Below are 21,425 nucleotides of genomic sequence, written 5' to 3'. Positions count from 1 at the left end.
CAACTTAATACAATAAAAAAACAATAAATAAAAACGAGCATGAGGCTAAACAGGAGAAGGAGAAGCACAGTCTGATTCAAAGGTCTCTTTCTAACCCATAATTATTTATAATCTGTTTATTTGCATGGTTGACTGCCCACCTTTGCAGCAATGCCACCATTGTGTTACCCAAAAGAGTGCAGGCTGGCAACTCTACAACTTTGTCGTCCTTCTTTGGTGGCCTTCTAGGCTTTACTTAAGGAGATTACTTCAATCCAAAATGAAACAACCTTCTCTGCGGCCCAAAGGTGGAGCTCTCTGGATTAGTGTCTTCACCTTTTACTACATCTGATTTCCTCGAATTCTGAAAAGCCTTGTGCCTCTTAATATTTGCATACCAAACTAAATGACCCACAAAGTGGCAGTTAAAGTTAATGAAATGATGAAACCATTTGGGTGCTTGTTTACTTTACTAATGCATCGTGGCACGGTGCCGCGCCGGCTTACTTGAGGCCAGAATTGCCAAGTTTGCTACAAACAAACTGTTATTTTCAATCTGAGACCTTTTTCCTTTCATGTCACAAATTTTACCACATGCCAGTCTGCGCGTTAACTTTTCTTTTGCTCTGATTTCATGGCAGCTAGATAGTAGCTGGTACCCTGTTGTCATGTCACAATACGAAGCCTGTCCCCGCTATTTAATTTGCAACAAATCAGCTTGATCTTACGCTGTTTATACTTGCATGCCAGGTAACCTAATCCACTGAGTGATCCTATCATGTTCACTGGTCTAATCTAGCAGATGACCTTGCAGACACTGTAATACAGGGTTACATAAATGACTGGCTTGATGTCACACTTACTAATCACTATAATCTGACCAAGTCATTCAAAGGATAGAAAAGATGGAGGACAGAGTGACAGAAAAACGTTTTTAAAATGCCTGCATCGGTGAAATGAGGGTTTATCAACAGATAGCTAGAATATGGAGGTAGGAGAGAAACATCTGGATTGAAAAAAATGTGAGAAATAGGAGCCACTGTGTGTAAATCACAATCAGTCCTCGTTAATCGTTTTACACTTCTGCCTGTCACCACAGGGAACGAGAGAGAGACACAGACACAGAGAGAGAGAGAGAGACAAACACACCAGTCTATTCAGTTATTTGAAGTCTTCCTATTTATAGCATTTGGACTCATCACAGCAGTAACTTTGTTCATTTTAATAAGTTATCACTAACACAGACACTAAAAGGGTTTTTATGAAAGAGTTATTTGCACATCAGTAGCGTTGCACAGTGGTGAGCCACGGATGCCAGCGGTTCCCAGACTGTGGCGTGTGGACCGTTAGGGGTCATTGAGAGGGTTAAACTGTAGTCGGAGGTTTCCTGCCGGAGGTTTCTTCCTGTTAAAAGGGAGTTTTTCCTTCCCACTGTCGCCAAAGTGCTTGCTCATAGGGGGTCATATGATTGTTGGGTTTTTCTCTGTATCTATTATTGTGCGATCTACTGGACAATATAAAGCGCCTTGAGGCGACTTTTGTTGTGATTTGGCGCTATATAAATAAAATTGAATTGAATTGAATTGAATTGAATAGTCAGAGCAGCAGCACAGGTTACTTTCACGGATCTGTTTTTTGCATTCGTGACATAGGGTAGATGCAGAGCCAGCAAATACTTTAGTCAAAGACATATTATGTGTAGTCGTATAGGTGTGCTATTTTTCCACCCAGCAGGCGATAAGTCAGGTATGTGAGTGCTATCAGTATACGATATGCGAGGAATGCAGAACTGAATGTGTGTGTGTGTGTCAGCACATTGTTCCCACCCCTCTCTCGCTACAGACAAGCAAATAGCAAAGCTCTCAGGTGATGATGAGGGACAAAGAAACATTGGGGGAAGCTGTTTTTAAAAATTATTTTCATTTTATTAAGATGATTATAGTTATAATCAGTGACCTGAGGAATTTGTTTACAGAGAGCACCCTGAAACGTGGGGAAAAGCCCTCACAAACAGCTCATATGAATAAAAATACAAAATAAGAAAAAAAGACAGTTAAAGTTCAAATGTGCGGAAGGTTGTTGGTTTGAAATTATGAGGAGGAGGAAACATAAACCCAGCCTCAGGAGGGTAACAAGCTGTCATCTCGCATAAAAATCTCTGCCAGGTTGATCCATACACTGCGGTGACCTCTTGGGAAACAAGAGAGCAGCTGTAAGTACTTCAAAATGTAAAATGTTTATACCCTGTCCAGGATTCTCAGTGTGACGCTGGCCCCTGGCCCCCTTCTTGCTCTGTCTGGCGTCAGTGGGAATAAGGTGCTTCTACGGCCTCTAAAAGACAGGCGTTATCATTCTGTTCCCTGTTGGCCACGAGGGCAATCCTACTGAGGTGGCGGGACGCTGCCCCTCCCACTCACAAACAGTGGTTAAATGACCTCATGTCGTGTCTAAAACGGGAAAAAATAAGACATTTACTCCAGAACTCTGCAGGGAAATTTCAAAGCATGTGGGGTCCTTTCCTTGATGCATTTCAAAATCTATAAGAATTTTTCAGCAAACTCTCCTATGTCAGGGGTGGAAATGCAGTGTATAGGTCTAGGGCAGTGACCTAGACCTGCCCATAAATGTATGGGCTAATTACACTGAATGTACAGATCACCTGTAATCCTTTTCTTCTCTTTTTGTTTATATGTATAAAAGAAACACTCTTAATAAAAAATATTGTACGGTGGCCCTGAGAGGCCATATGGACTGCAACTTAAGAAAACACCAGCAATAAGAAAAACGCTGCAAAAGCACACAAAACGCAACGGAAATAGGAAAAATGACAACGGAAATAGAAAAAAAGAAAACAGAAATATAAAAAAACAAAAACAGAAATAGGAAAAAGCACAAGGGAAGTGTTTCTAGGGAGACAATAACCCGACAGACCAGTTGCAGGAACCAAAATATGCTAAAATTGCGCTGGGGGACATTTAAAAGAAGTGGAGGATCTATCGGTTTTGTGAGGAAAGAAAAGATGAGAGGTAAGTGTGTTAGCTTAACTATTAGCCTAAAAATCCGTCATCAGTATTATATGAATCATGATAAAACACGCCTACCATGTTTTTGTTTCCTGCAATTGGTCCGTCGGGTTATTGTCTCCCCAGAAACACTTCCCTTGTGCTTTTGGAAATCTGTTTTTTCCTATTTCTGTTTTGTTTTTTCCTATTTCTGTTGTGTTCTGTGTGCTTTTGCAGGGTTTTTCTTATTGCTGGTGTTTTCTTAAGTTGCAGTCCGTTTGGCCTCTCAGGGCCACCGTAACATTGTTTAAAAAAAATGCAAAATGTTTAAAGACCTATAATCTGATTGGAGAGATGATGCTGAAAAAACAAAAACGTAATTGTTGTTAAATTTCTGTGAAATGCCTGTAAATTATTTTAGCACAGCAAAGAGGCTGGCGGAGTTGCTGCATGTTGTTGGATGTGCAAATGGTGCTTGCTTTTTGGGGTTTTGAGCTCACAGCAGTTTTGTTTAATAAGATTCATGCGATATGGAAATGAATCAGATGTAAATGCAAACGTCATCGTGCATTAACAGCTGACCTGCAGCTTGTTCAGCGCATCATTTGTCATAACCTCAGAGCACCGCAGTGGTATGAACACAAGGCTAATATGACAAGAAGCTGCTCAAAGTTGGGTTTTTTGTAACTCAAATTAATCACAACACACATGAAAACATAAAAAAAAAAAACCCAACCACACCTTAAAAATCTCCAAAGAAGGAAGGAAGATTTACATAAAATAAAAAAATAATACAAATATTATAAAAACATTTGTTTCACAATAATAAAAAAACCCCAAGTTTTATGGACTTTATCCAGAAGCCTTAACACTGAGCCCACTGTTTCCATTCCCCCCTTTTTTTTAACAGCTTTACTTTTTTATACTTCACACTATACAAAACAAGTTGGACTGCAGTCAGTAATAGTGACCAGAAATCCATAAAACCAAGAGTGAAACACACAAACACACACAGCCCCAACAACAGCCACAAAACACATCACTAATGGTTGGCCTGAGGGCAGTTGGGTGGATGTGCGAGTGTGTGTGTGGGTGTGCGCGCGAGTGGGTGCGTATTTTAAAAGAGCAGAAAAACATCTGCTCTCTCACTGACTCTCGCTGACTTTGACCGTATATTAATGAGAGGAAGATGGATGAATACTGACAGACCGGTCCTGTGGAGTTGTTTACTCAGATAAAGTCACAGGACTTTCACTCATGGAACTAGTGCTCAAATCCCACAAAAGAAGAGTATTTTTAGTCTTTTGGTAGTTAGGTTGTTGGTTTAGAAATGGATGACGGTTTGGGTTAAGGCTGTTTTTTGTCCTACTTTTTTTGGGAGATACACTTCGGAGCACTTCAAAGGCAATAATTCATGTCCATGTACAGATAAATATAAGGGATTATATTTTCAGGCTGTTTTCATTATATAAATCCAGGCTGAAAAACACTGTTTATGATGTTTTCGCCAGAAAGATCATTTTAATTTCCTTTAAACTTTATTAACAGTTTTCCATAAAAAATATTCATAGATTACATGCCACATGTTTAAAGATGTTATTCATTAGTTTGTGTTTTTTTATTGTTATTTTGACCTCCAGTTATTGCATCTCTGTGTGATACCACAGAGATCTGTGCCTGGATGAGTCATGAGGTCAGTACATATATTACATGTGTTACTGTGCAATTTTAAACTTTTATGAACTTGTAAGGGTCACCTTTTACCACAGAAAGTTTTAGGTATTGCAAAATGCATTGCAGCATAGTCACAAGGAAGAAGCCGTCTGACTTGTGACCATTACAAATTGTAACTTGGAAAAAAACTCATTAGGTTTCACATAGAGATGGAAAACCTTATAGTCAACATGGTATGACAATGAAATATACCTATATTTATTGCAGAGGCCATTTTTTTTTAATGCAGGCTAAAAAACTTCCAGATATAAAATGAGAAAATCAGATTGGACATATTAGTTTTTGCAACAGGTTCTGGCTCTGCTTTCTTTAAAGCTGCTTGTCGTTTGTCTTCGCTTTGAAACTGTTGAAGCATTTTGGTTTTACTGAGTTGTGTGTCCCATGCGATTAGTGGTGGCTGGCCAATACACAAAGTAGATCAATAAAATAATTTCAGATTGTTGCATCATCACAGAACTTGCCCCTTATGTGTCGAAGGGAACAATTGTATTTCAGGCTTTAATGTGTCAAGTTTTGAATTAAGAAAATGCAGAAATGCCCCCTCGTTACATGGCTGACCTACTGTACACGTCATTACGTAACATTACCGACTGATCACTGCCGATCGGCTTCATCGATCGCTTCTTTGGTAGTGAAAGGACAGCAAATGTTGCCAGCTGGAGCATCCTGTGTGTTATGGGTCAGCCCCAGCCAGAGACCTGACTCCCTGCTGTCAATCACACGAGGCCATATATCGGTGCCGATGACAGATAGCTGGAACGAGTAAATTCACTCAGTCAGTCTGATTTCACTCATCAAACTTCGCGCTCGGTGTAAATGTCTCCATCTGTCTCGCTCTCCTTCCTCTCTCCGTCTCAGTGGGAGGCTCCTAGTTTACTGCAGTGCTGTTACATAACTCTGCTGACTAGAAGCAGCTGCGTGTGTGCGCATATACATGCAAGCTTCATGCATCTTTAATGCCACCTTTTACGTAGTGAGGACAGTTGGTGGTGGATTTTGCCCCTGTGTTTTAGCACTCTCGCTCACGCGGAGGATAATATCTGCTCTTTTTTGTGTTAAATGAGCTGGATAAGCGGCTCTTAAAGCAGTTTCCGGTCAATATAAAACAGATTTGTGTGTGCGTGCGTGTGTGCATGTGTGTGTGGAGTGTAAAAACCCATCTTTCTCTCATATCAGGTAGAAATTTCTTTGAGATTTTTCCTCACTATTGTTCTGCTTTCTTGCTTTCATTGATTGAGTTAGCAGTTTGCTGTATTTCTCCCTAATAGGCACTTTGTTAATTACAACCTTGGTGGTGGAGCTTGCCTACTTGAATCCGCATTTTCTTCAGTGTGTGTGTGCACGCGCCTTGGTACTAGCATGCGTGTGTGTCTGTTGTGTGATTGATGCTCTCACCATCTCTTGCTGCTGGGAAGCACTGTGACTCATTCCTTTCTCTCCTGATGTCTCCCTCTATCTGTCCCAGCCATTTCATTCTATCCACCCCTCAGTGAAAGAAGAGGAGAAAGACAAAGATCTCAGCCAAATGAATTCTTTCCTGAATCTTCCCTTTTGAAAAATGAGGCCATGTCAGCTTTTATATTAGATGGAGCAAGGACTTGGTATAAAAATAGCTATTTAGGCAGAAGCAGCTCATAATTAACAACTATAATGGAAATTGTCTGTTAATAGAGTCTTGCTGACCACCACAGTCGCATTCATCCACTCGCACACTAATCAGGTGTTTCTTTGGACTGCGGGTGGAAACTGGAGCACCTGCTGACAGTCTATGCATACAAAAACGAGAACATGCAAACTGGACACAGAAAATTCCCTGGGAAGTTTCAAAACCAGAAAGAGAAAATTCCTTGTTTTATTGTGTTGATATAATCATTCTTGCAGTTTAACATTCAACCAAAAAATAAGTAACTAAATTAATGTCTGCACCTACCTTCAAGTATTAGTGTAGCTACTCTTACGAACTTTTACTGGTCTAATATTATCTATAATAAGCTGAACTACATGTAAAGGTGACCTTGTGCACTTCTGATGGCTGATGGTCATGAGTCCATGAATCAGCATTCCCACCTCTTCCAGTTAGGGTAAATGGCAGGTTAAAAGCATGAACACCAACAGCAAATAAGAGCATAAAATGTCCTTTGAAGCTCAATTTGTACTTCAGCAATCACTCGGTTTAATCTTCCTTCAAATCACTCTCTTCCAGAATAAATTGAAAAGGTAAAAAACAACATGATGATTTGTTTTCCTCACAGATATACCCTGAAATTTTGCTGTAACACCAGCAGATATCAGTCCAAGACTTCAAAGATATTAATTCCACATATTTGCAGATCTTAAATGAGCTGCAAGAAGAACTCTTCTTCCCTTCTGCTGAAATCGAACCCACTGCCAAACACTTATCAATAATGAAATATTGACCATAAGAGTCTAAATTTTAATTCTGCCCTCACGGTGCCATCTGTTACAAACCACATTTCTTCCCTTTCTTTCTTCCTTCCTCTTTGAGTGCTACACCTGACTCAGTTCGCATGTTTTGTTTATTTAAGACCACCTGCTTCCTCCTTTCCTCTCCTCGCACTCTCTGTCTCTCGTTCTCTCGCTCTCGCCCTCCTTCCTTCCTGCCCACTTTCTCCCATCATGACCTCTACCCTACTCTCACTTTTCACACCATTTCTCTCCCTCTTTTCTGGACCCTTGTCATTTTTCTTGTGGTTTTCTCACGCCAGCGCAGGATATGAAAGGATTGTTTTGGGGGGTTTATGGGAGAATGGGAACGGGAGGAATGGGAACGGAAAGAGAGAGAGAGAGTAGAAGTGAAGGGCTGGAATAGGAGAGAATAAGATTGTTTATTTTGTAGGAAAAGGACTGATTGTTTGATTTTAATTTTGGAGTTAAGTTTTGTTGTTTTCCAGTGGAGCTAGACCATTTACAGTTAATGGTGCGAGAGAGGAGGAGCAAGACCAGGTACCAGTATGTTGGCTCAACAGGCTAAGCAATTAAGAAAATAAAAAATAATTAAATTGGTTGTAGTTTATTATTTACAATATTTGCATCTTCAAATGATTTGTTTGTTATTTGTTGTGAAGAAAAAAAACCAGAATAGTCACAGCTAGAGTGGATAAATTAATCGACAGAGTGGGCGAAGCAAAAAAACTTTTCTGAAGTTTTTCTCTGTAACCTGCTGCTGAGTCCACAGTTTTCACTCTACAGGCGTCATTTTATCAGCAAATTTAGGGAAGATTCGTCTTCTTCCACCTGTGTCCTTTTCAAATGTGGCAGACTTGCATTCTTTGATCTGGAGGCATTTGGGTCGGAGCAGTGGTGTTTGATTGGCCCACAGAGACCAATTATAGCTGATTAAGAACTTTTGGAGGAAAAGCAGAAACTAACTCTCGCTGTCTCATTTATGTGACCACATTTTTAAGCAAGGAGCAAAAAAGAAGTGCCGATCTGTAGAGCAACTTCTTTGGCTGCTTATGTTTTTTTTTTGTTTTTTTTTAAATAAGGTGAATATGAGTTACACTTTGGAGGATTAGATTACTATTAGACACTTAGATGACTTAGACACAGACCAGCAATAGCAACCATCCGTGTCTAGCCTCTCCTCCATGTGCAAGCATTTCAGTCTAGAAGAAATTTAAGAAGTGATATTATCAGATAAACTTTACTGTTTGAGTAAACAGAGGTCGGGGGGCCAGAATGGGCCCACTGCACACATTTACTTTTTACAGTTTAAGTTTGAGTTTAAGCCCAAAGAAGCATTAATTTATCATGTAGAAAAACTGCAATGTACTGTTGAAATTGCACTTCTTTTTCTTACATTAAAATATCTCTGGGATCAAATGCATAGTTAAACTTCTTTACACTGACAGAAAGAGAAGTTTTTACTGGTCCGGCCCACTGGAGATCAAAGTGGGGTGGACGTGCCCCACGTTGTAAAATTAGTTTGACATGCCTGATCTAATAGAAAATGACTGAAAACAGACGCGATTTATTCGGACACTTAATTATCAGTCACACACAGACAACAGGCAGCTGTCAGTGGTAATTAAATGAGCACCACATGTTTAAGTTATGATTATTCCAGCTGCCGGCTAATATGCCAAACCGCCTTTGATGTAAACTTCTTGTTACATTTTAGCATTAACTTGATTTAAGTTGGTCATTTTGTTTAGACAGCTCTGCAGATAATTAAAGAGAGGTGTCACTCACTGGTGTCGTAATTATATTAGTTAAATGCGTCTTGCTTTGAAACCCCGTTAAAGCAACAGAAAGCATCTGATAGATTTTACAACTTTTGGAAAAGTTTTTCGCTCAACTTCATGTAGCTAAAGGGAACAAATTCAAATGAACTGTACAAGAGAAAACAAGGAAGGGACTGTTGTGAAAATGTGAGAGAAGCATGCAGGCTGTAAGTGATCTGAGGACTTTCTTTGCAGAAAATAAAAGCGAAGTGGGCGTAATTTATTGAAAGTGGTTTGCTTAAATGAAGATCTACAGGTATAGAACAAACTCAGTGTGAACTTTGGTTCAACCTCAGATTCTTTATCCTTTTGATTGACACGGCATGAATACGGCATGTCTTGATATAGTGTTTCAAAGCTGCTTTATTCACAATAAAAATGGTTCAAAAACAATTGAAGCTACCAAGTTTTACTGTGTATTTTACAGTGCAGCGACGACACAGAGAAACACACATGAAATCTGGGATGAATGGGAGATTTGTGTTCCCAACAGTCACACATTAAGCTCAGTTTTTAGTCCGTGCGCACGTGTGTGTGTGTGTGTGTGTGTGTGTGTGTGCGTGCGTATATTCAGGAAATGTGCATAGCTTTAAAAAAAAAACCAACAAAAAACTCTCTTTGATGATAGATGGAGGAGAGTGAACATTTTTCTTTCCCACGATCAATTGGCGATGCTTAACAGCCGTGTGACAGCCCGAATATGAACTTTTTCTGTCCCTCTATCTTCATTCTTCCGTCTTTCCTCCCTTTTCTCCTCCTCTCACCTTATCCTAACTCCGTTTTCAAATGCTTTGATCCTAATCCTTTCTCACACTCCCTCTTTCTCTCCGTTTCCTCCCTTCCTTGTCTGTTACTGCACTTGTTTCTTGTTTTCTCTTTTCTAAAATGCTTCCTGCTTCTTGATTCTCTCAGTATTGTTCCCTGTGTGAGTGTGTATTTGCCCTTACTGTACTAAAACTGTGTGGGAACTCAGCTGTGTGAGCTCCTTTTTATTAATATCATTATTATTATTATTATTTCCATAGGTGAGACTGTAAGTCTGTGTCTATGTGTGGGAACTGAGACATGTGTGTATTTCCTGCATGTTGACTGTGTTTCTGGTGTTTTGTGTGGGAACTGTTTACTAGAAACACTTTTCCTGTTTTGATGTTGACAAACCTACCGACAGACCGATTCCTATCTGCTGCTTTGTCTCCCGCTTTATTGCCGTGCCACTGTTTGACTCTTTAACAGGTCTTGTGTATGTGGCTTTTGTATGTTGTGTGTTATTTTCTTGGGTATTCGTGCGTTCTTAGGTGTGTTAGTGGATGTGTTTATGAGAAAGAGAAACAAAAGATTGAAAAGGGTATAAAAAAAATTGAGAAACAAACTTAAAGAAACAAATTGTTCCTCAGTCTGAACTCACCAAACAACAGGAAGCACTGTGTGAATGACACAGCCATATTAGGAGCCAGGAAGCAAAGGTGATGGAGTCTCCGTGGCGACAGAGTTCCCAAGACCTGGTCGCCACGGTGACAAGGGTCAAGCCTAGTTTACGGCCTGTTCATGAGAAAGAGAGAGGTGAACGTTTGTACGGGACAACAGGATGATGGGCTGTAAAGTCAAAGTGAGGTCAAAGGCTTAATGTTCCTGCCACTTAAAAGTGCTTATAGCTATGAATTTATATCTTCCTCTGGAAAAACATACAAATCCAAAGTGGCAGGCACAAGGATACACATTATATCCATGTGTACATGCATCACAGACCAAGAGACTTGACCTCAGTGCTCCTCAAGACTCAGTGAGCTCTCTATTTGGATGAGTAGGGCAGATACACTGTTGATACACTGAAAATGAATAACCTACCATTTAAAAAAGGTGAAGATTTACACCTTTGCTTCATCTCTCTTGAGATAAAGCTGATTATCTCTAGAGTTTAGGTTGTTAGCCAGACAGAGCTGTAACCCATAGAAGATGGATGTCCCTGGTTTGTGGACACAGATTGAAGTTGCAGTTTCCACACCGTCAGAGACAACAGCGTGACGGACCAGCTTATCAGGTAACGCTAGCAAGCCTAGGCAATATGGGTGTATCACACAGACACAAATACCTGTTAATTAGTAAGGTATTTAAAGAATACTAGAATGTCATTCACTAAAGCATAAGAGCAGACTTCTTTGTCATCTGGAAACCAGATTATTTATCAGTTAATTGCAATAAAATCATCCAAAAAGCATTTAGGAAGAGACACTAACAAGAAGATCAGATAAACTTAAAAGCAAAAACACCCCAAATGGATTGGTGTAGTTTTGTACACTCTATCTATCTATCTGTCTGTCTAGTTATCTGTCTGTCTGAGAGGAACTGCAGGTTTTGGTGTTTTACTTTTAAGTTCTCGAGGTTGCTACCTGGAAAAAACCAAACAATTACCCTGGCCTCTGCGAGGTCTTTGTTGGCTGTTTTTTCCTGTGATTACTCATATCCTTCATTAGTTGTAACAGTTAATAAGTCATTTTTTGAGCCTGACCTATGGCTATAGGTAATTATATTTGCATAGTCCAGCCTGTTGTTTTTCTTTGGCAGCATGCTGAGAAAACCTGAGCAGCAGTATTTAGTGCACTCTGCTTCAAGTGAGTCACATCAGCAGCTGTTACAGTAAAGAAATGTGTCACAGTGATATCAGTTTCGGCCTGATCGAAGCTAACCGGCTTTCATCCAGCGTCCATGACGACACCTCCGCTGTGAGTGAGTGCCGATGTTGTTGATCATTGTGTTTAAGTGCTATAGCGGATGAAGTCTCGACACCTGGAGTTCACTTGATCTGCTAATGAAAAGTTTCCAAATGTAAACGTAGGCCGACTTGTTATTCTTGTTCAACCTTAAGTTGCCTCTGCCTCCCGCTTCTTCGCAGTGAAAAGCGATAGAAATGATTTGTTCCGTGTGAATTACAATCTGTTTTGTCCTTTGCAGCAATCTAGCAAAAGCAAAGGGATGTGTCTTGCTTTTCTCACTGCTGCTTGTCCAGCTCTCAGTGTTCCTATGAGAAAATGCAGTTTAACCTTGAAGTTGCTGTTTCTGCTTCAGAGTTTCTTTCACGGATCTGCAAGGCTGTCTTCAGACCGCAATTCCTGCCAAACAGAAACATGTGATTCATCAACAGCAGTGAAAACATGAAAATTACCATGATTGCAGCAGACAGCTTTTCACATGATGGCAGGGTTTTGCAAGCAAACAACTCCATTCCCACAAACCTCCAAAATCCAGGAAATTTCTACACATCAACATCGGACATCAACACTGGTTATGTGAAAGAAATGAGTCAGATTAGATTTGTCGCCTGGACTTCTATGGACTGATGAGAATTGTGTGAAAGGATCTTGACCCTGCACCTGACACGGTGACCTCGGTGTTTACTGTCTGTTCGTGGACTTCTGGGGAGGTTTTAGATCAGCTCTTGATAATTAGATATAGTGGCACTCAGTTATTGACGTCTGTCTCTTAAAAAGAGGACTCCTTGAGAAATTCGAAAGTCCATTTAAAAATTCAGATAAGTCTTTGTCTTCTCTAAATTAGATTTGATGCCATCAACTCACTTGCTCTCTCCAACTTTCTTCCATCTGTTGGCCCACTGAGGAATTAACTGTCAGTGGCATCTTGCTTGTATTGATCAGCAATTCTGCATCTCTGTTGTCTCTCTTCTAGTTAAGTGAATTATTGCAGAATTAACTACATTAAAAAAAAACTTTGGCTTTTTGCTGAAACCACTTAAAGAGATCATTTTAGAAACTTATTCACACTGCACACAGGTAGATGATATATTTATGTGCCTGTCTTCTTCTATAGTTGAGCACTCAAAGTGTTCTCTGCTACAGCTCTCATCACTTGGAAGAATTTAACCTTATTTATCAAGTTATTTATTGCACTGTACTAAGCATTATAGTTTTAATGAAGTAATGCATTAGTTTAGTTACGTATCTCCTGTGAGTGATTTCTTACATTATCCAACAGTCGTTGCAGTGTAATCTTTACATGTACCCAAATATACATATGCATATAAAACGTACACAATATCTTTCTTTTCGTACTCTTTAATAAAGTGTACCTCAAAGCCAGACAATAGAAAGAAAGAAAGAAAATGTGAAATGGCAAACATAAGGTCCAACTGCAGTACTGGCTGTAGGCCATAATGACTTAAAATAAAAGTGATAACTGTAATGTGACTACTAAATTTGGGACCAGGAGCTTCATGTGCTACTCTTTGTTGTTTATATCCACAACACTGCTGGTGGCTTCTGCCCAAATTGGCCTTTAGATTTGTGTGGTTCAGTAAATAGTGGTCAACCCTCCCGTTTTGACATTAAAGAGGCGTGGTGCTTTTTGAATACTTTGTTTGAAAGTTAATTTCCCAGTTTTTAAGCAGGGTTCAGAGAATGACCTCATACCTTTTCAGTGTTTCAGTGTCTCTCCTCGTCTCTGTGCGGCAGCCAAATGGCATTCATTTTTCAGTGAGCCACATCAAGCGACAGTTTGCCAGTGAGACAATGATAAAGTTGTGATTTAATTATTTGCAATTCAGCTGACTTCACTTAGCTGAAAGGGCTGCCTGCCTCCGCCTCCTCCTCTTCCCCCCGTCAGCTCGGTGTAGTCCGTGTCCCGAGGGCGAGGTCGGCCATGATTATCTCACTAATGCATTGATAACTAAATGGGCGTGATGACTCAAGGAAACTTGATTTTACTTTCTGTTTGTCAGTGAAACAAATTAGGAAAATTAAATTATCCAACTGAATACACAGACTTAGAAGCAAATAATAGAAATGCCAGTTTTCTGGTTTACAGCTATATCCTTTTATCCTATCACTCCACTCAGATAACTTTCTTTTTTTCCATCTGATCCCAGTCTAGTGTCACTGTTTAGCAAAACAGTGAGTCTGACTGGTTTCTCTAAATGCCGTGGATTGAGAACACGTTTCAAAAAGTCAAACGCAAGGCTTTCCAAGTATCTTGACAAATCCTACTTGATACCTGCTCTCAAGGAGGAAGTGCTGAATCAGCAGAGGCAGCATGTGGGGGGAAGTCAGACGGTTTGTAGAAGCAAAGACTAAGCAAACAGCTTGTCTTAGAAGTGAGAAGTTGTTGCCTCTGGGTTTGACTCACAGCTTTGTTAAAGTCCCGATGATTTTCTTCTTGCTTGCAACGGTTTGTATAAGATACAGGTGTAAACAGCTGGCTTGGACACAGCCAACACTGGATCCCAATGGCTGGCTGATGGCTGATCATCCTTAAATATTAAATATCTTCCTGGGGCAGATTCAACAAAGTGCCTCTCCTGCTCCACTAGATCCCCAAGTGCTCTATTGCATTGATATCTGATGACTGGGGAGGCTCTTTGAATATAGTTAACCACCTATCATGTTAAAGAAAACAGTTCCAGGTGATTTAGTGTGCTGTCTTGCTGGAAACAGGTCATCTTGCCCATGTCTGCAACTTAAATGCATGGATGGATGGATGGATGGATGGAGCTAGAAGTGGTTCATTTCAACAGTGTCATGTCATGTGGCTTTTAAATGGATACGCTGCCAGAAATCTGTTTTACTTTGCAGTAACCTTATCTCTGCTAATCTCATAATGTGTTTCAATGTATTTTTAATCTTTGATGATGATTATCAGCAGTGAATTTATGGTAGGTTTATAAAATATTAAGTACATGCTTCAGGTTAAGAGGGGTTAAGAGCTATTTTTGCTAGCGACAGGTGTGTTTGATGGGTTTACGCAGTGTTGAGTGGTATTATTGAGAGATATCAAAAGCATGTGTGCATTTCCATTAGTTTGCTGCATCCTAAGTGTCTGTTTAGTTATTTCCACTGGCCCATCCTAATTTGGGGCCCCATCATTCATCGGATGTGTTTGAAATCCTCACCTGGTTTCCGACGCTGGAAAGTCGGCGCATAAAGATAATTAAATGTGCGCTCAGTAACAAGGTCACGTTCACATAACAGTCTGGGTTATGCTGAGCTCAATCCATTTAATTCAGGAAATGGATGTTGAATAGAAAAATAGAAGTTTTCCTGTCTTTCTTCCCTCCTATTTAGTCAGAAGTAATACTTTCAGTTCACTGCTTTCAGGTTTATGAGTTTATTTAAGCAGTAGTTAATAAGAAATGCGTAAGTGCTCTTGTGCTTTCAGACGAAGCAACAAAAAGGAGATTTCCTTCCTTCATTTGAGAGCTCATAATTGAATTGTTTCAAACAGACGAGTCACTGTCAGGGCAGTTTCTTTTGTGTCGATTACTGACAAAAGCCTGACTAACCTGATCACTGAGCCTCCACACTCAATTTTCGCTCATTTTCTCTGCATTAAGAAGAGCACCGGAGTCTCTGTCGAATTCCTTTGTGCGATAATCCAGGGGGAACGTTAACACACAGAGGCTCAGCAGACCTGAGATAAATCCTGCCGTCGGGGCCGGTTGCTGTGGCTTTCTCCTCTTTATCTTCGTGTAGGCTTTAACAGAAGGTGTTGAAAAAGTCAGCCTCAGGTCAGCTCTTAGGTAACAGCAGTAACAACACAAACAACCAATTTATGTGGCAGTGCACTTCACCTGTGACTGCGACCTGCTGTCACATAGTGAGTCACTGAAAATCTTATTACCCGATTGCAATATTATATGTGTTAATTAATATCAGATAAGCGGGATATTATTATGTTAATCATGATGATGGTGAGCAGCATTAACCAGCAGGCTGGCTGATTCCTGGTTTTGTTGAAAGATTCGTTTCTGCTGTTGGATGCATGAAATTATATTTCTTTTTAATGTATAAATAATTGTAAGATAAGGATGTCTGGATGCAATGATGCTGAACAGTCTTTTATGGGTATCTAATCATGTAAATACAGTTATGTTTAATATTAGTGTCACAGTTTATGCCACCTGTGGCTGATTTGAGTTTCCAATTAGGAACCTAACTGCTATTTTAAAAAATTGAAATATTTATTTAATATTTAATTTAAAATATTTAATATTTAATCGAATCAAAAATTATAACTCTCAACCCGAACAGTTTGAATGCAGCTTGCGCCCCCTGCTGGAAGCACAGTCACATCTCTGTTGCGCACCTGCTGTTAGCTCTCGCTGTCTCTATCTCCGCTCACATCTCATCTGTCTGTGTGTCTGTGCTGTGCAGGTCTTCCAGAGCAGTACTACAGTCTGACGTGGTTCCTCAGTCCAGTTCTTGGCCTCTTGTTCACTCCTCTGATCGGCTCGGCCAGTGACCGCTGCACTCTGCGATGGGGCAGGAGGAGACCGTTCATCCTGGCTCTCTGTATAGGAACACTGATTGGAGTGGCTCTGTTTCTGAATGGATCACTGATAGGTACGTTTTTGGGGGTTTCTTTTTGTATGAGACATTTTCTGTGTGCATTAGCTGAGAAGAGAACAAAAGGGCAGTTATAGCAAACCTCAGTATAGGGGTCAAGAGTTCAGGATTTTCCTTTAGCCACAATATAATAGTGTGACCTATATTCAAATGTGGATCAAATGTGTGCCTAATGTAGAACAATAGTGTACGGGGCCTGTACACATCTCTAAATATAACCAAATGAAATGTCAAAGGAGTTATAAATAAGAACAAGAGGTGTGTGAACAGTTTTCTGTCAGCAAATTCTATTCAGTTTTACTCACATCTATTCTGTTCTGCCTCTATTCTTCTGCAGTGGCACTCGGGTCAATTAAGGGCACCAGGGAGGTGTGTGTGTGTGTTTGTGCTGGGAGGGTTAACGTGGGAAACAAACAGTGACCTGTCTCTGTCTGAGAGAAATGAGTGAATAAATAAGAGAACGTGTGCGTTTCCATGTGAGTATAGGCGAATGTGTGTGAACGAGCCAGGACGACATGGGAAAGCTGTAGTAACCTGTGAATGAATGTGTGTGTGTGTGTGTGTGTGGCTGTAAGTGAGTGTGTGTGTTGACATGGGAACACAAGAGCAGGCATTTCACAGGGAAATGCTTCCTGTTTGCTTCCCCCTTTCTACCAATCACAGTTCACTTCCTGTCTGGGTGCCTTGCTAGTGCGTACTGTGGCTCCATTGTCCCCCCCTCACCCCCTATACACACACATACACACAAATACACAAAACACACACATGTACACAAGCGCACATACTGACACGCCGCTGTTCTTTCTATGAATGTTTCTATTTCCCTGACGTTAATGGATTTGAGTGTGTCATGCTTAGTCACACTGCCTCAACATCACACAATACACTCAAAGTACACACCCCACTGCACACTGTGTTGTTCACATACATTTATACAGCTTCAGGCTCTCGGGGTGCAGGGGGGGCAGACCGGGTCACAAATGTCATGTGATACACAAGGTCACACACGACATGCAAAGCAGTATGGGAAATGTGCAGTGACCTGTTTGTGTCTGTGCAGCTATTGTCATTCAGTAATGTGCTGTTAGCGCTTACCATGCTTGGTTACATCAGTATCAATTATTTTATTTTTTTCATTGTGCTACACATTTTTTCTTGATAATTTTTGGCTAAATCTAATGTAAGATAAGCACTGAAAAACATCTCTGTGTTTCTCTGGCAGGTTTGTCACTGGGTGACGAGCAGGGGAGACAACCAATAGGGATTGTTCTTACTGTGCTGGGTGTGGTGGTGCTGGACTTTTGCGCGGATGCCACAGAGGGACCAATCAGAGCATACCTGTTAGACGTGGCAGACACAGAGGAGCAAGACATGGCACTGAATATCCACGCCGCCTCTGCAGGTACAGCTGATGATAAACACAGCGATAAAATATTTCCCGCCATTACTACGAAAGAGCAGAATTCACCTGTTGTGTGTTTGTTGTGTGTGTTCTTGCCCGCAGGTCTGGGCGGCGCAGTCGGCTACGCTCTTGGAGGTTTGGACTGGACGCACACGTTCCTCGGAGCAGTCTTCAAGTCCCAGGAGCAGATCCTCTTCTTCTTTGCCGCCATCCTCTTCTCTGTCTCCGTCGTGCTGCATCTCCTAAGCATCGAGGAGCAGCAGTACTCGCCGCAACACGACAGGCTCGAGCAGGTACTGAGCCGTGAAGTTCAGTTTTAGTAGAAATAGACTTTTTCAGTGACATCACAGAAAACACTCCTTTCACTGCTCTCTCGACAGGAAAGTCTGGATCCCGCCCACCTTCAAACATCGGCCAATGGCAGGGCCGGACTTCTCGGCGCCAAATTAGAAATGATCGGTGAGGATGATACGGTAGAGAGCTACGACCTCTATGACCCATACGAAGATGACCAGTCAGAGCATGGAGACATGGACTTCCTAGAGGTGGAGCTTGTGAGAAGTAAGTTCAGAAACTTCTGTTTTTTTATTTGCAAAATCTATTTTAAATGGTTTCCAATTCAAATGACACTGTGCCAAGAGAATCTTAGAAAATCCAAATAAAATAAGTTAGCAACATATGTATGCTTTTTTCGTTCTTAATTTTTTGTGCATCATCTTTTAGAAATGAGGAATCATGGGGTTTTTACGTTTCCTAGGCAAAAAGAGAGCAAAAAGAAGCTTAGTGTGCGTATTGACCATATGTCACAAAGACTTATTTCCCACTCATGAAAATGCTTCATTGCCCTTTCTCTCATTTTTTCAGTCATGACAGGGTAGATGTGACTTCATCATTCTCTGCCCTGTTTCTTTCGCTTTTCTCTAAGTTCCTGACACCTAAACTGATCGCCCCACCTCCCCCCTCTTCTTTCTCCAGGTAAAAGCGACAGCGTCCTCGCCATGGCAGACGCAACCCTCGATCACCTCGACCACGATGCGATGTTCTTGTGCCACATAGAGCCTTCCATCTTCGCCGATCACCTCTCGCCCTATCACGGCTCCCCCTCCACGACTGCTCCCTTCTTCAACCCCAATCGCAGCACCCCACCCCCCCGATTCGCCAGCATCAGACGCAGCAGCAGCACGGGAAGTCAAGACTTGCTCCGCCCCCAAAACAGCAGCAATCCAACGAATGTTACCACCCCCAGGATTTCCCGCCTCTCAGCTTTCCTGCAAGAAATGGAAAACGACGACGGGCAGGAGGCGCTGCTGAACAACCAGCTCAACGAGCAGCGGACGCTGAACGGGCGGCTGTTAGCCAGCGTTACTAATACTGACAGACTTGGCACTAACAGACTGAGCTCCAAAGGACAGGCACACCGTGCTGGAATGGTCAAAGGTCAGCATCTTTACATTATTATAGCCATGTTGTTATTTGTTGATATATGTTAACCCAGGCATATTCAGTTATACTTAGAAAGTAAGTCAAGATTTGGTCATGTGAAATTGTTCTGATGTAAACAACTTCTTTAGTTTAGAAAAATAGCACAGTAATGGTAAATCAGTTTCTTTTAAATTTTGCATAAAAGGATAAATTCCCTACAGTGTTATAGTAGTTATTAAAAGATGAACCCATGAGATGCTTTAACAAACTCTCTCTTCATCCAGCTGCCAGTACTGGAGCTCCAATGAGACAGTCCCGCCACCGCCACACCTTCTACCGCCAGCCGTCCTGCACTTTCTCCTACTACGGCCGCGTCGGTAGTCATCGTTACCGCTACCGCCGAGCCAACGCAGCTTTTCTCATCAAGCCGTCCCGCAGCATGAACGACCTGTACGAAGTGGAGGCCAGGCACAGGAGGAGGAACAGGCAGAGGAACAGACACCGCAGCGGGAACACCAACTCCTCCAGCGGGGACACAGAGAGTGAAGAGGGCGAGGTGTGTGGATGGAGGGGTGTGATGCTTAACGAGTCTGTATTGTTTGTCCTCACTGGTAACTGTAATGTGTGATCTTTTATCTTCTCCCCTCAGGTTGAGACCACCGTGCGCCTGCTGTGGCTCTCCATGCTAAAGATGCCCCAAGAGCTGCTGCGGCTGTGTGCCTGTCACCTGCTCACCTGGTTCTCCATCATAGCAGAGGCGGTCTTCTTCACCGACTTCATGGGACAAGTCATCTACCACGGAGATCCTACTGTATGAGAAACAATTGCAAGATCACAGATACACATACATACATTCACGTCACCTAACTTTACTTTACCAACATATATTGTGTTTTTTTTAATTATTTACCCTAAAAACATTTATCAGAAGTATCGTACAATCTTTCTGTGGACATTTTAGGAACCCTTAAGCATTTAAAAATTGGTTTGTTTCGCTTTTTCTTTTCTTTTTTTAATGCTTTGCACAGGCTTCTTTTCATTTCTCTGATTTTTGTCATTTATTTTGCAGCAGAAGGATAAAAAAAGAGCAAAACAGTCTCTATCTTATGTAAAAAAGTGATGTAACTAAGCCCAGTTTTCTATCTCACAGGCCCCTTCTAACTCGACCTTATTGGAGAACTATCACAGAGGAGTTCAGATGGGATGCTGGGGCCTGGTTATATATGCCATGACTGCTGCTACATGTTCAGGTAGCCATGCGCAAGAGCACATGCTCACATCATTCCGTTTTCCTGGTTAGAAAGTGGATTTTCTTTAAATCATTTGAGTAAACAATAAACAAATCTCTCTTTTCTAGCTATTCTTCAAAAATATCTCGACAACTTTGACTTGAGCATTAAGGTCATCTACATCCTGGGTACACTTGGATTCTCCATAGGTACGAACTGCAGTAATAAAACACAGTACAGTAAAAAAGCACATGGGAATTCCCTAATCTCCCTCTTTTTTGTGTTTTCCTTCATAGGAACTGCTGTCATGGCAATTTTCCCTAACGTGTACGTGGCCATGGTGATGATCAGCAGCATGGGCATCATCTCCATGAGTATCTCCTACTGTCCTTATGCTCTACTGGGACAATATCACGAAATGAAAGAGGTACAGATATATTCAATTAGAAAAGCTGAATGATCTAATATAGATATGAATATACAAAGATATGAATTAAATGCATGGCTAAAGAATACCTAGTAATTTTAAAGGATCCTACTTTTTTGGTAGAAAATAATTATCATGTCTTTTGGGACTAATAACTTTCTTTGCGTTTTCAGTATATCCAGCACAGTCCTGGCAACTCTCGCAGAGGCTTTGGCATCGACTGTGCCATCCTGTCCTGTCAGGTGAGTGTTGAATAAAGTCAATTAGTTCTGCCACTTACATTCATGTCATATATTGTATTGATAAAACTGTGTTGTGATTCTTCAGGTGTACATCAGCCAGATATTGGTGGCCTCAGCTCTGGGTTCTGTAGTGGAAGCTGTTGGCAGCGTTCGTGTCATTCCCATGGTGGCCTCTGGGGGCTCCCTCCTTGGATTCTTTACTGCCTGCTTCCTGGTTATTTATCCAACTCCAAACAACGGGTGAGAAAACTACCCATTCTTAGCCATAAAGCAATACACACACAAACCAAGAAATAGGGCTCTACTGAGGTTTTGCAGTCAGATGATCACTAACGTGACATTAACTTGTTTGCTGTTTTGGAAGTGGTACAATGTAGGTCAAACTATATAAGGAA

General features: G+C 41.2%; 1 protein-coding gene across 2 annotated transcripts in view; it reads left to right on the top strand.

Moving 5' to 3' along the window:
• The window catches only part of slc45a4a (solute carrier family 45 member 4a), a 53,462-nt gene that overhangs the window by 27,357 nt on the left and 4,680 nt on the right, over nt 1-21,425 (top strand). For both annotated transcript variants that reach the window (XM_005478433.3, XM_005478434.4), the window contains 12 exons: nt 16,117-16,305; nt 17,531-17,710; nt 17,813-18,003; nt 18,091-18,271; nt 18,686-19,147; nt 19,417-19,688; nt 19,782-19,943; nt 20,283-20,382; nt 20,490-20,570; nt 20,658-20,788; nt 20,962-21,030; nt 21,116-21,270. In XM_005478433.3, coding sequence (XP_005478490.1) covers nt 16,117-16,305; nt 17,531-17,710; nt 17,813-18,003; nt 18,091-18,271; nt 18,686-19,147; nt 19,417-19,688; nt 19,782-19,943; nt 20,283-20,382; nt 20,490-20,570; nt 20,658-20,788; nt 20,962-21,030; nt 21,116-21,270 — 2,173 coding nt within the window. The remainder of the gene's footprint in view (nt 1-16,116; nt 16,306-17,530; nt 17,711-17,812; nt 18,004-18,090; nt 18,272-18,685; nt 19,148-19,416; nt 19,689-19,781; nt 19,944-20,282; nt 20,383-20,489; nt 20,571-20,657; nt 20,789-20,961; nt 21,031-21,115; nt 21,271-21,425) is intronic.

Source organism: Oreochromis niloticus, linkage group LG22, assembly GCF_001858045.2.
Source record: "Oreochromis niloticus isolate F11D_XX linkage group LG22, O_niloticus_UMD_NMBU, whole genome shotgun sequence".
NCBI lineage: Eukaryota > Metazoa > Chordata > Actinopteri > Cichliformes > Cichlidae > Oreochromis > Oreochromis niloticus.
This window is presented reverse-complemented; position numbering and strand designations above follow the sequence as displayed.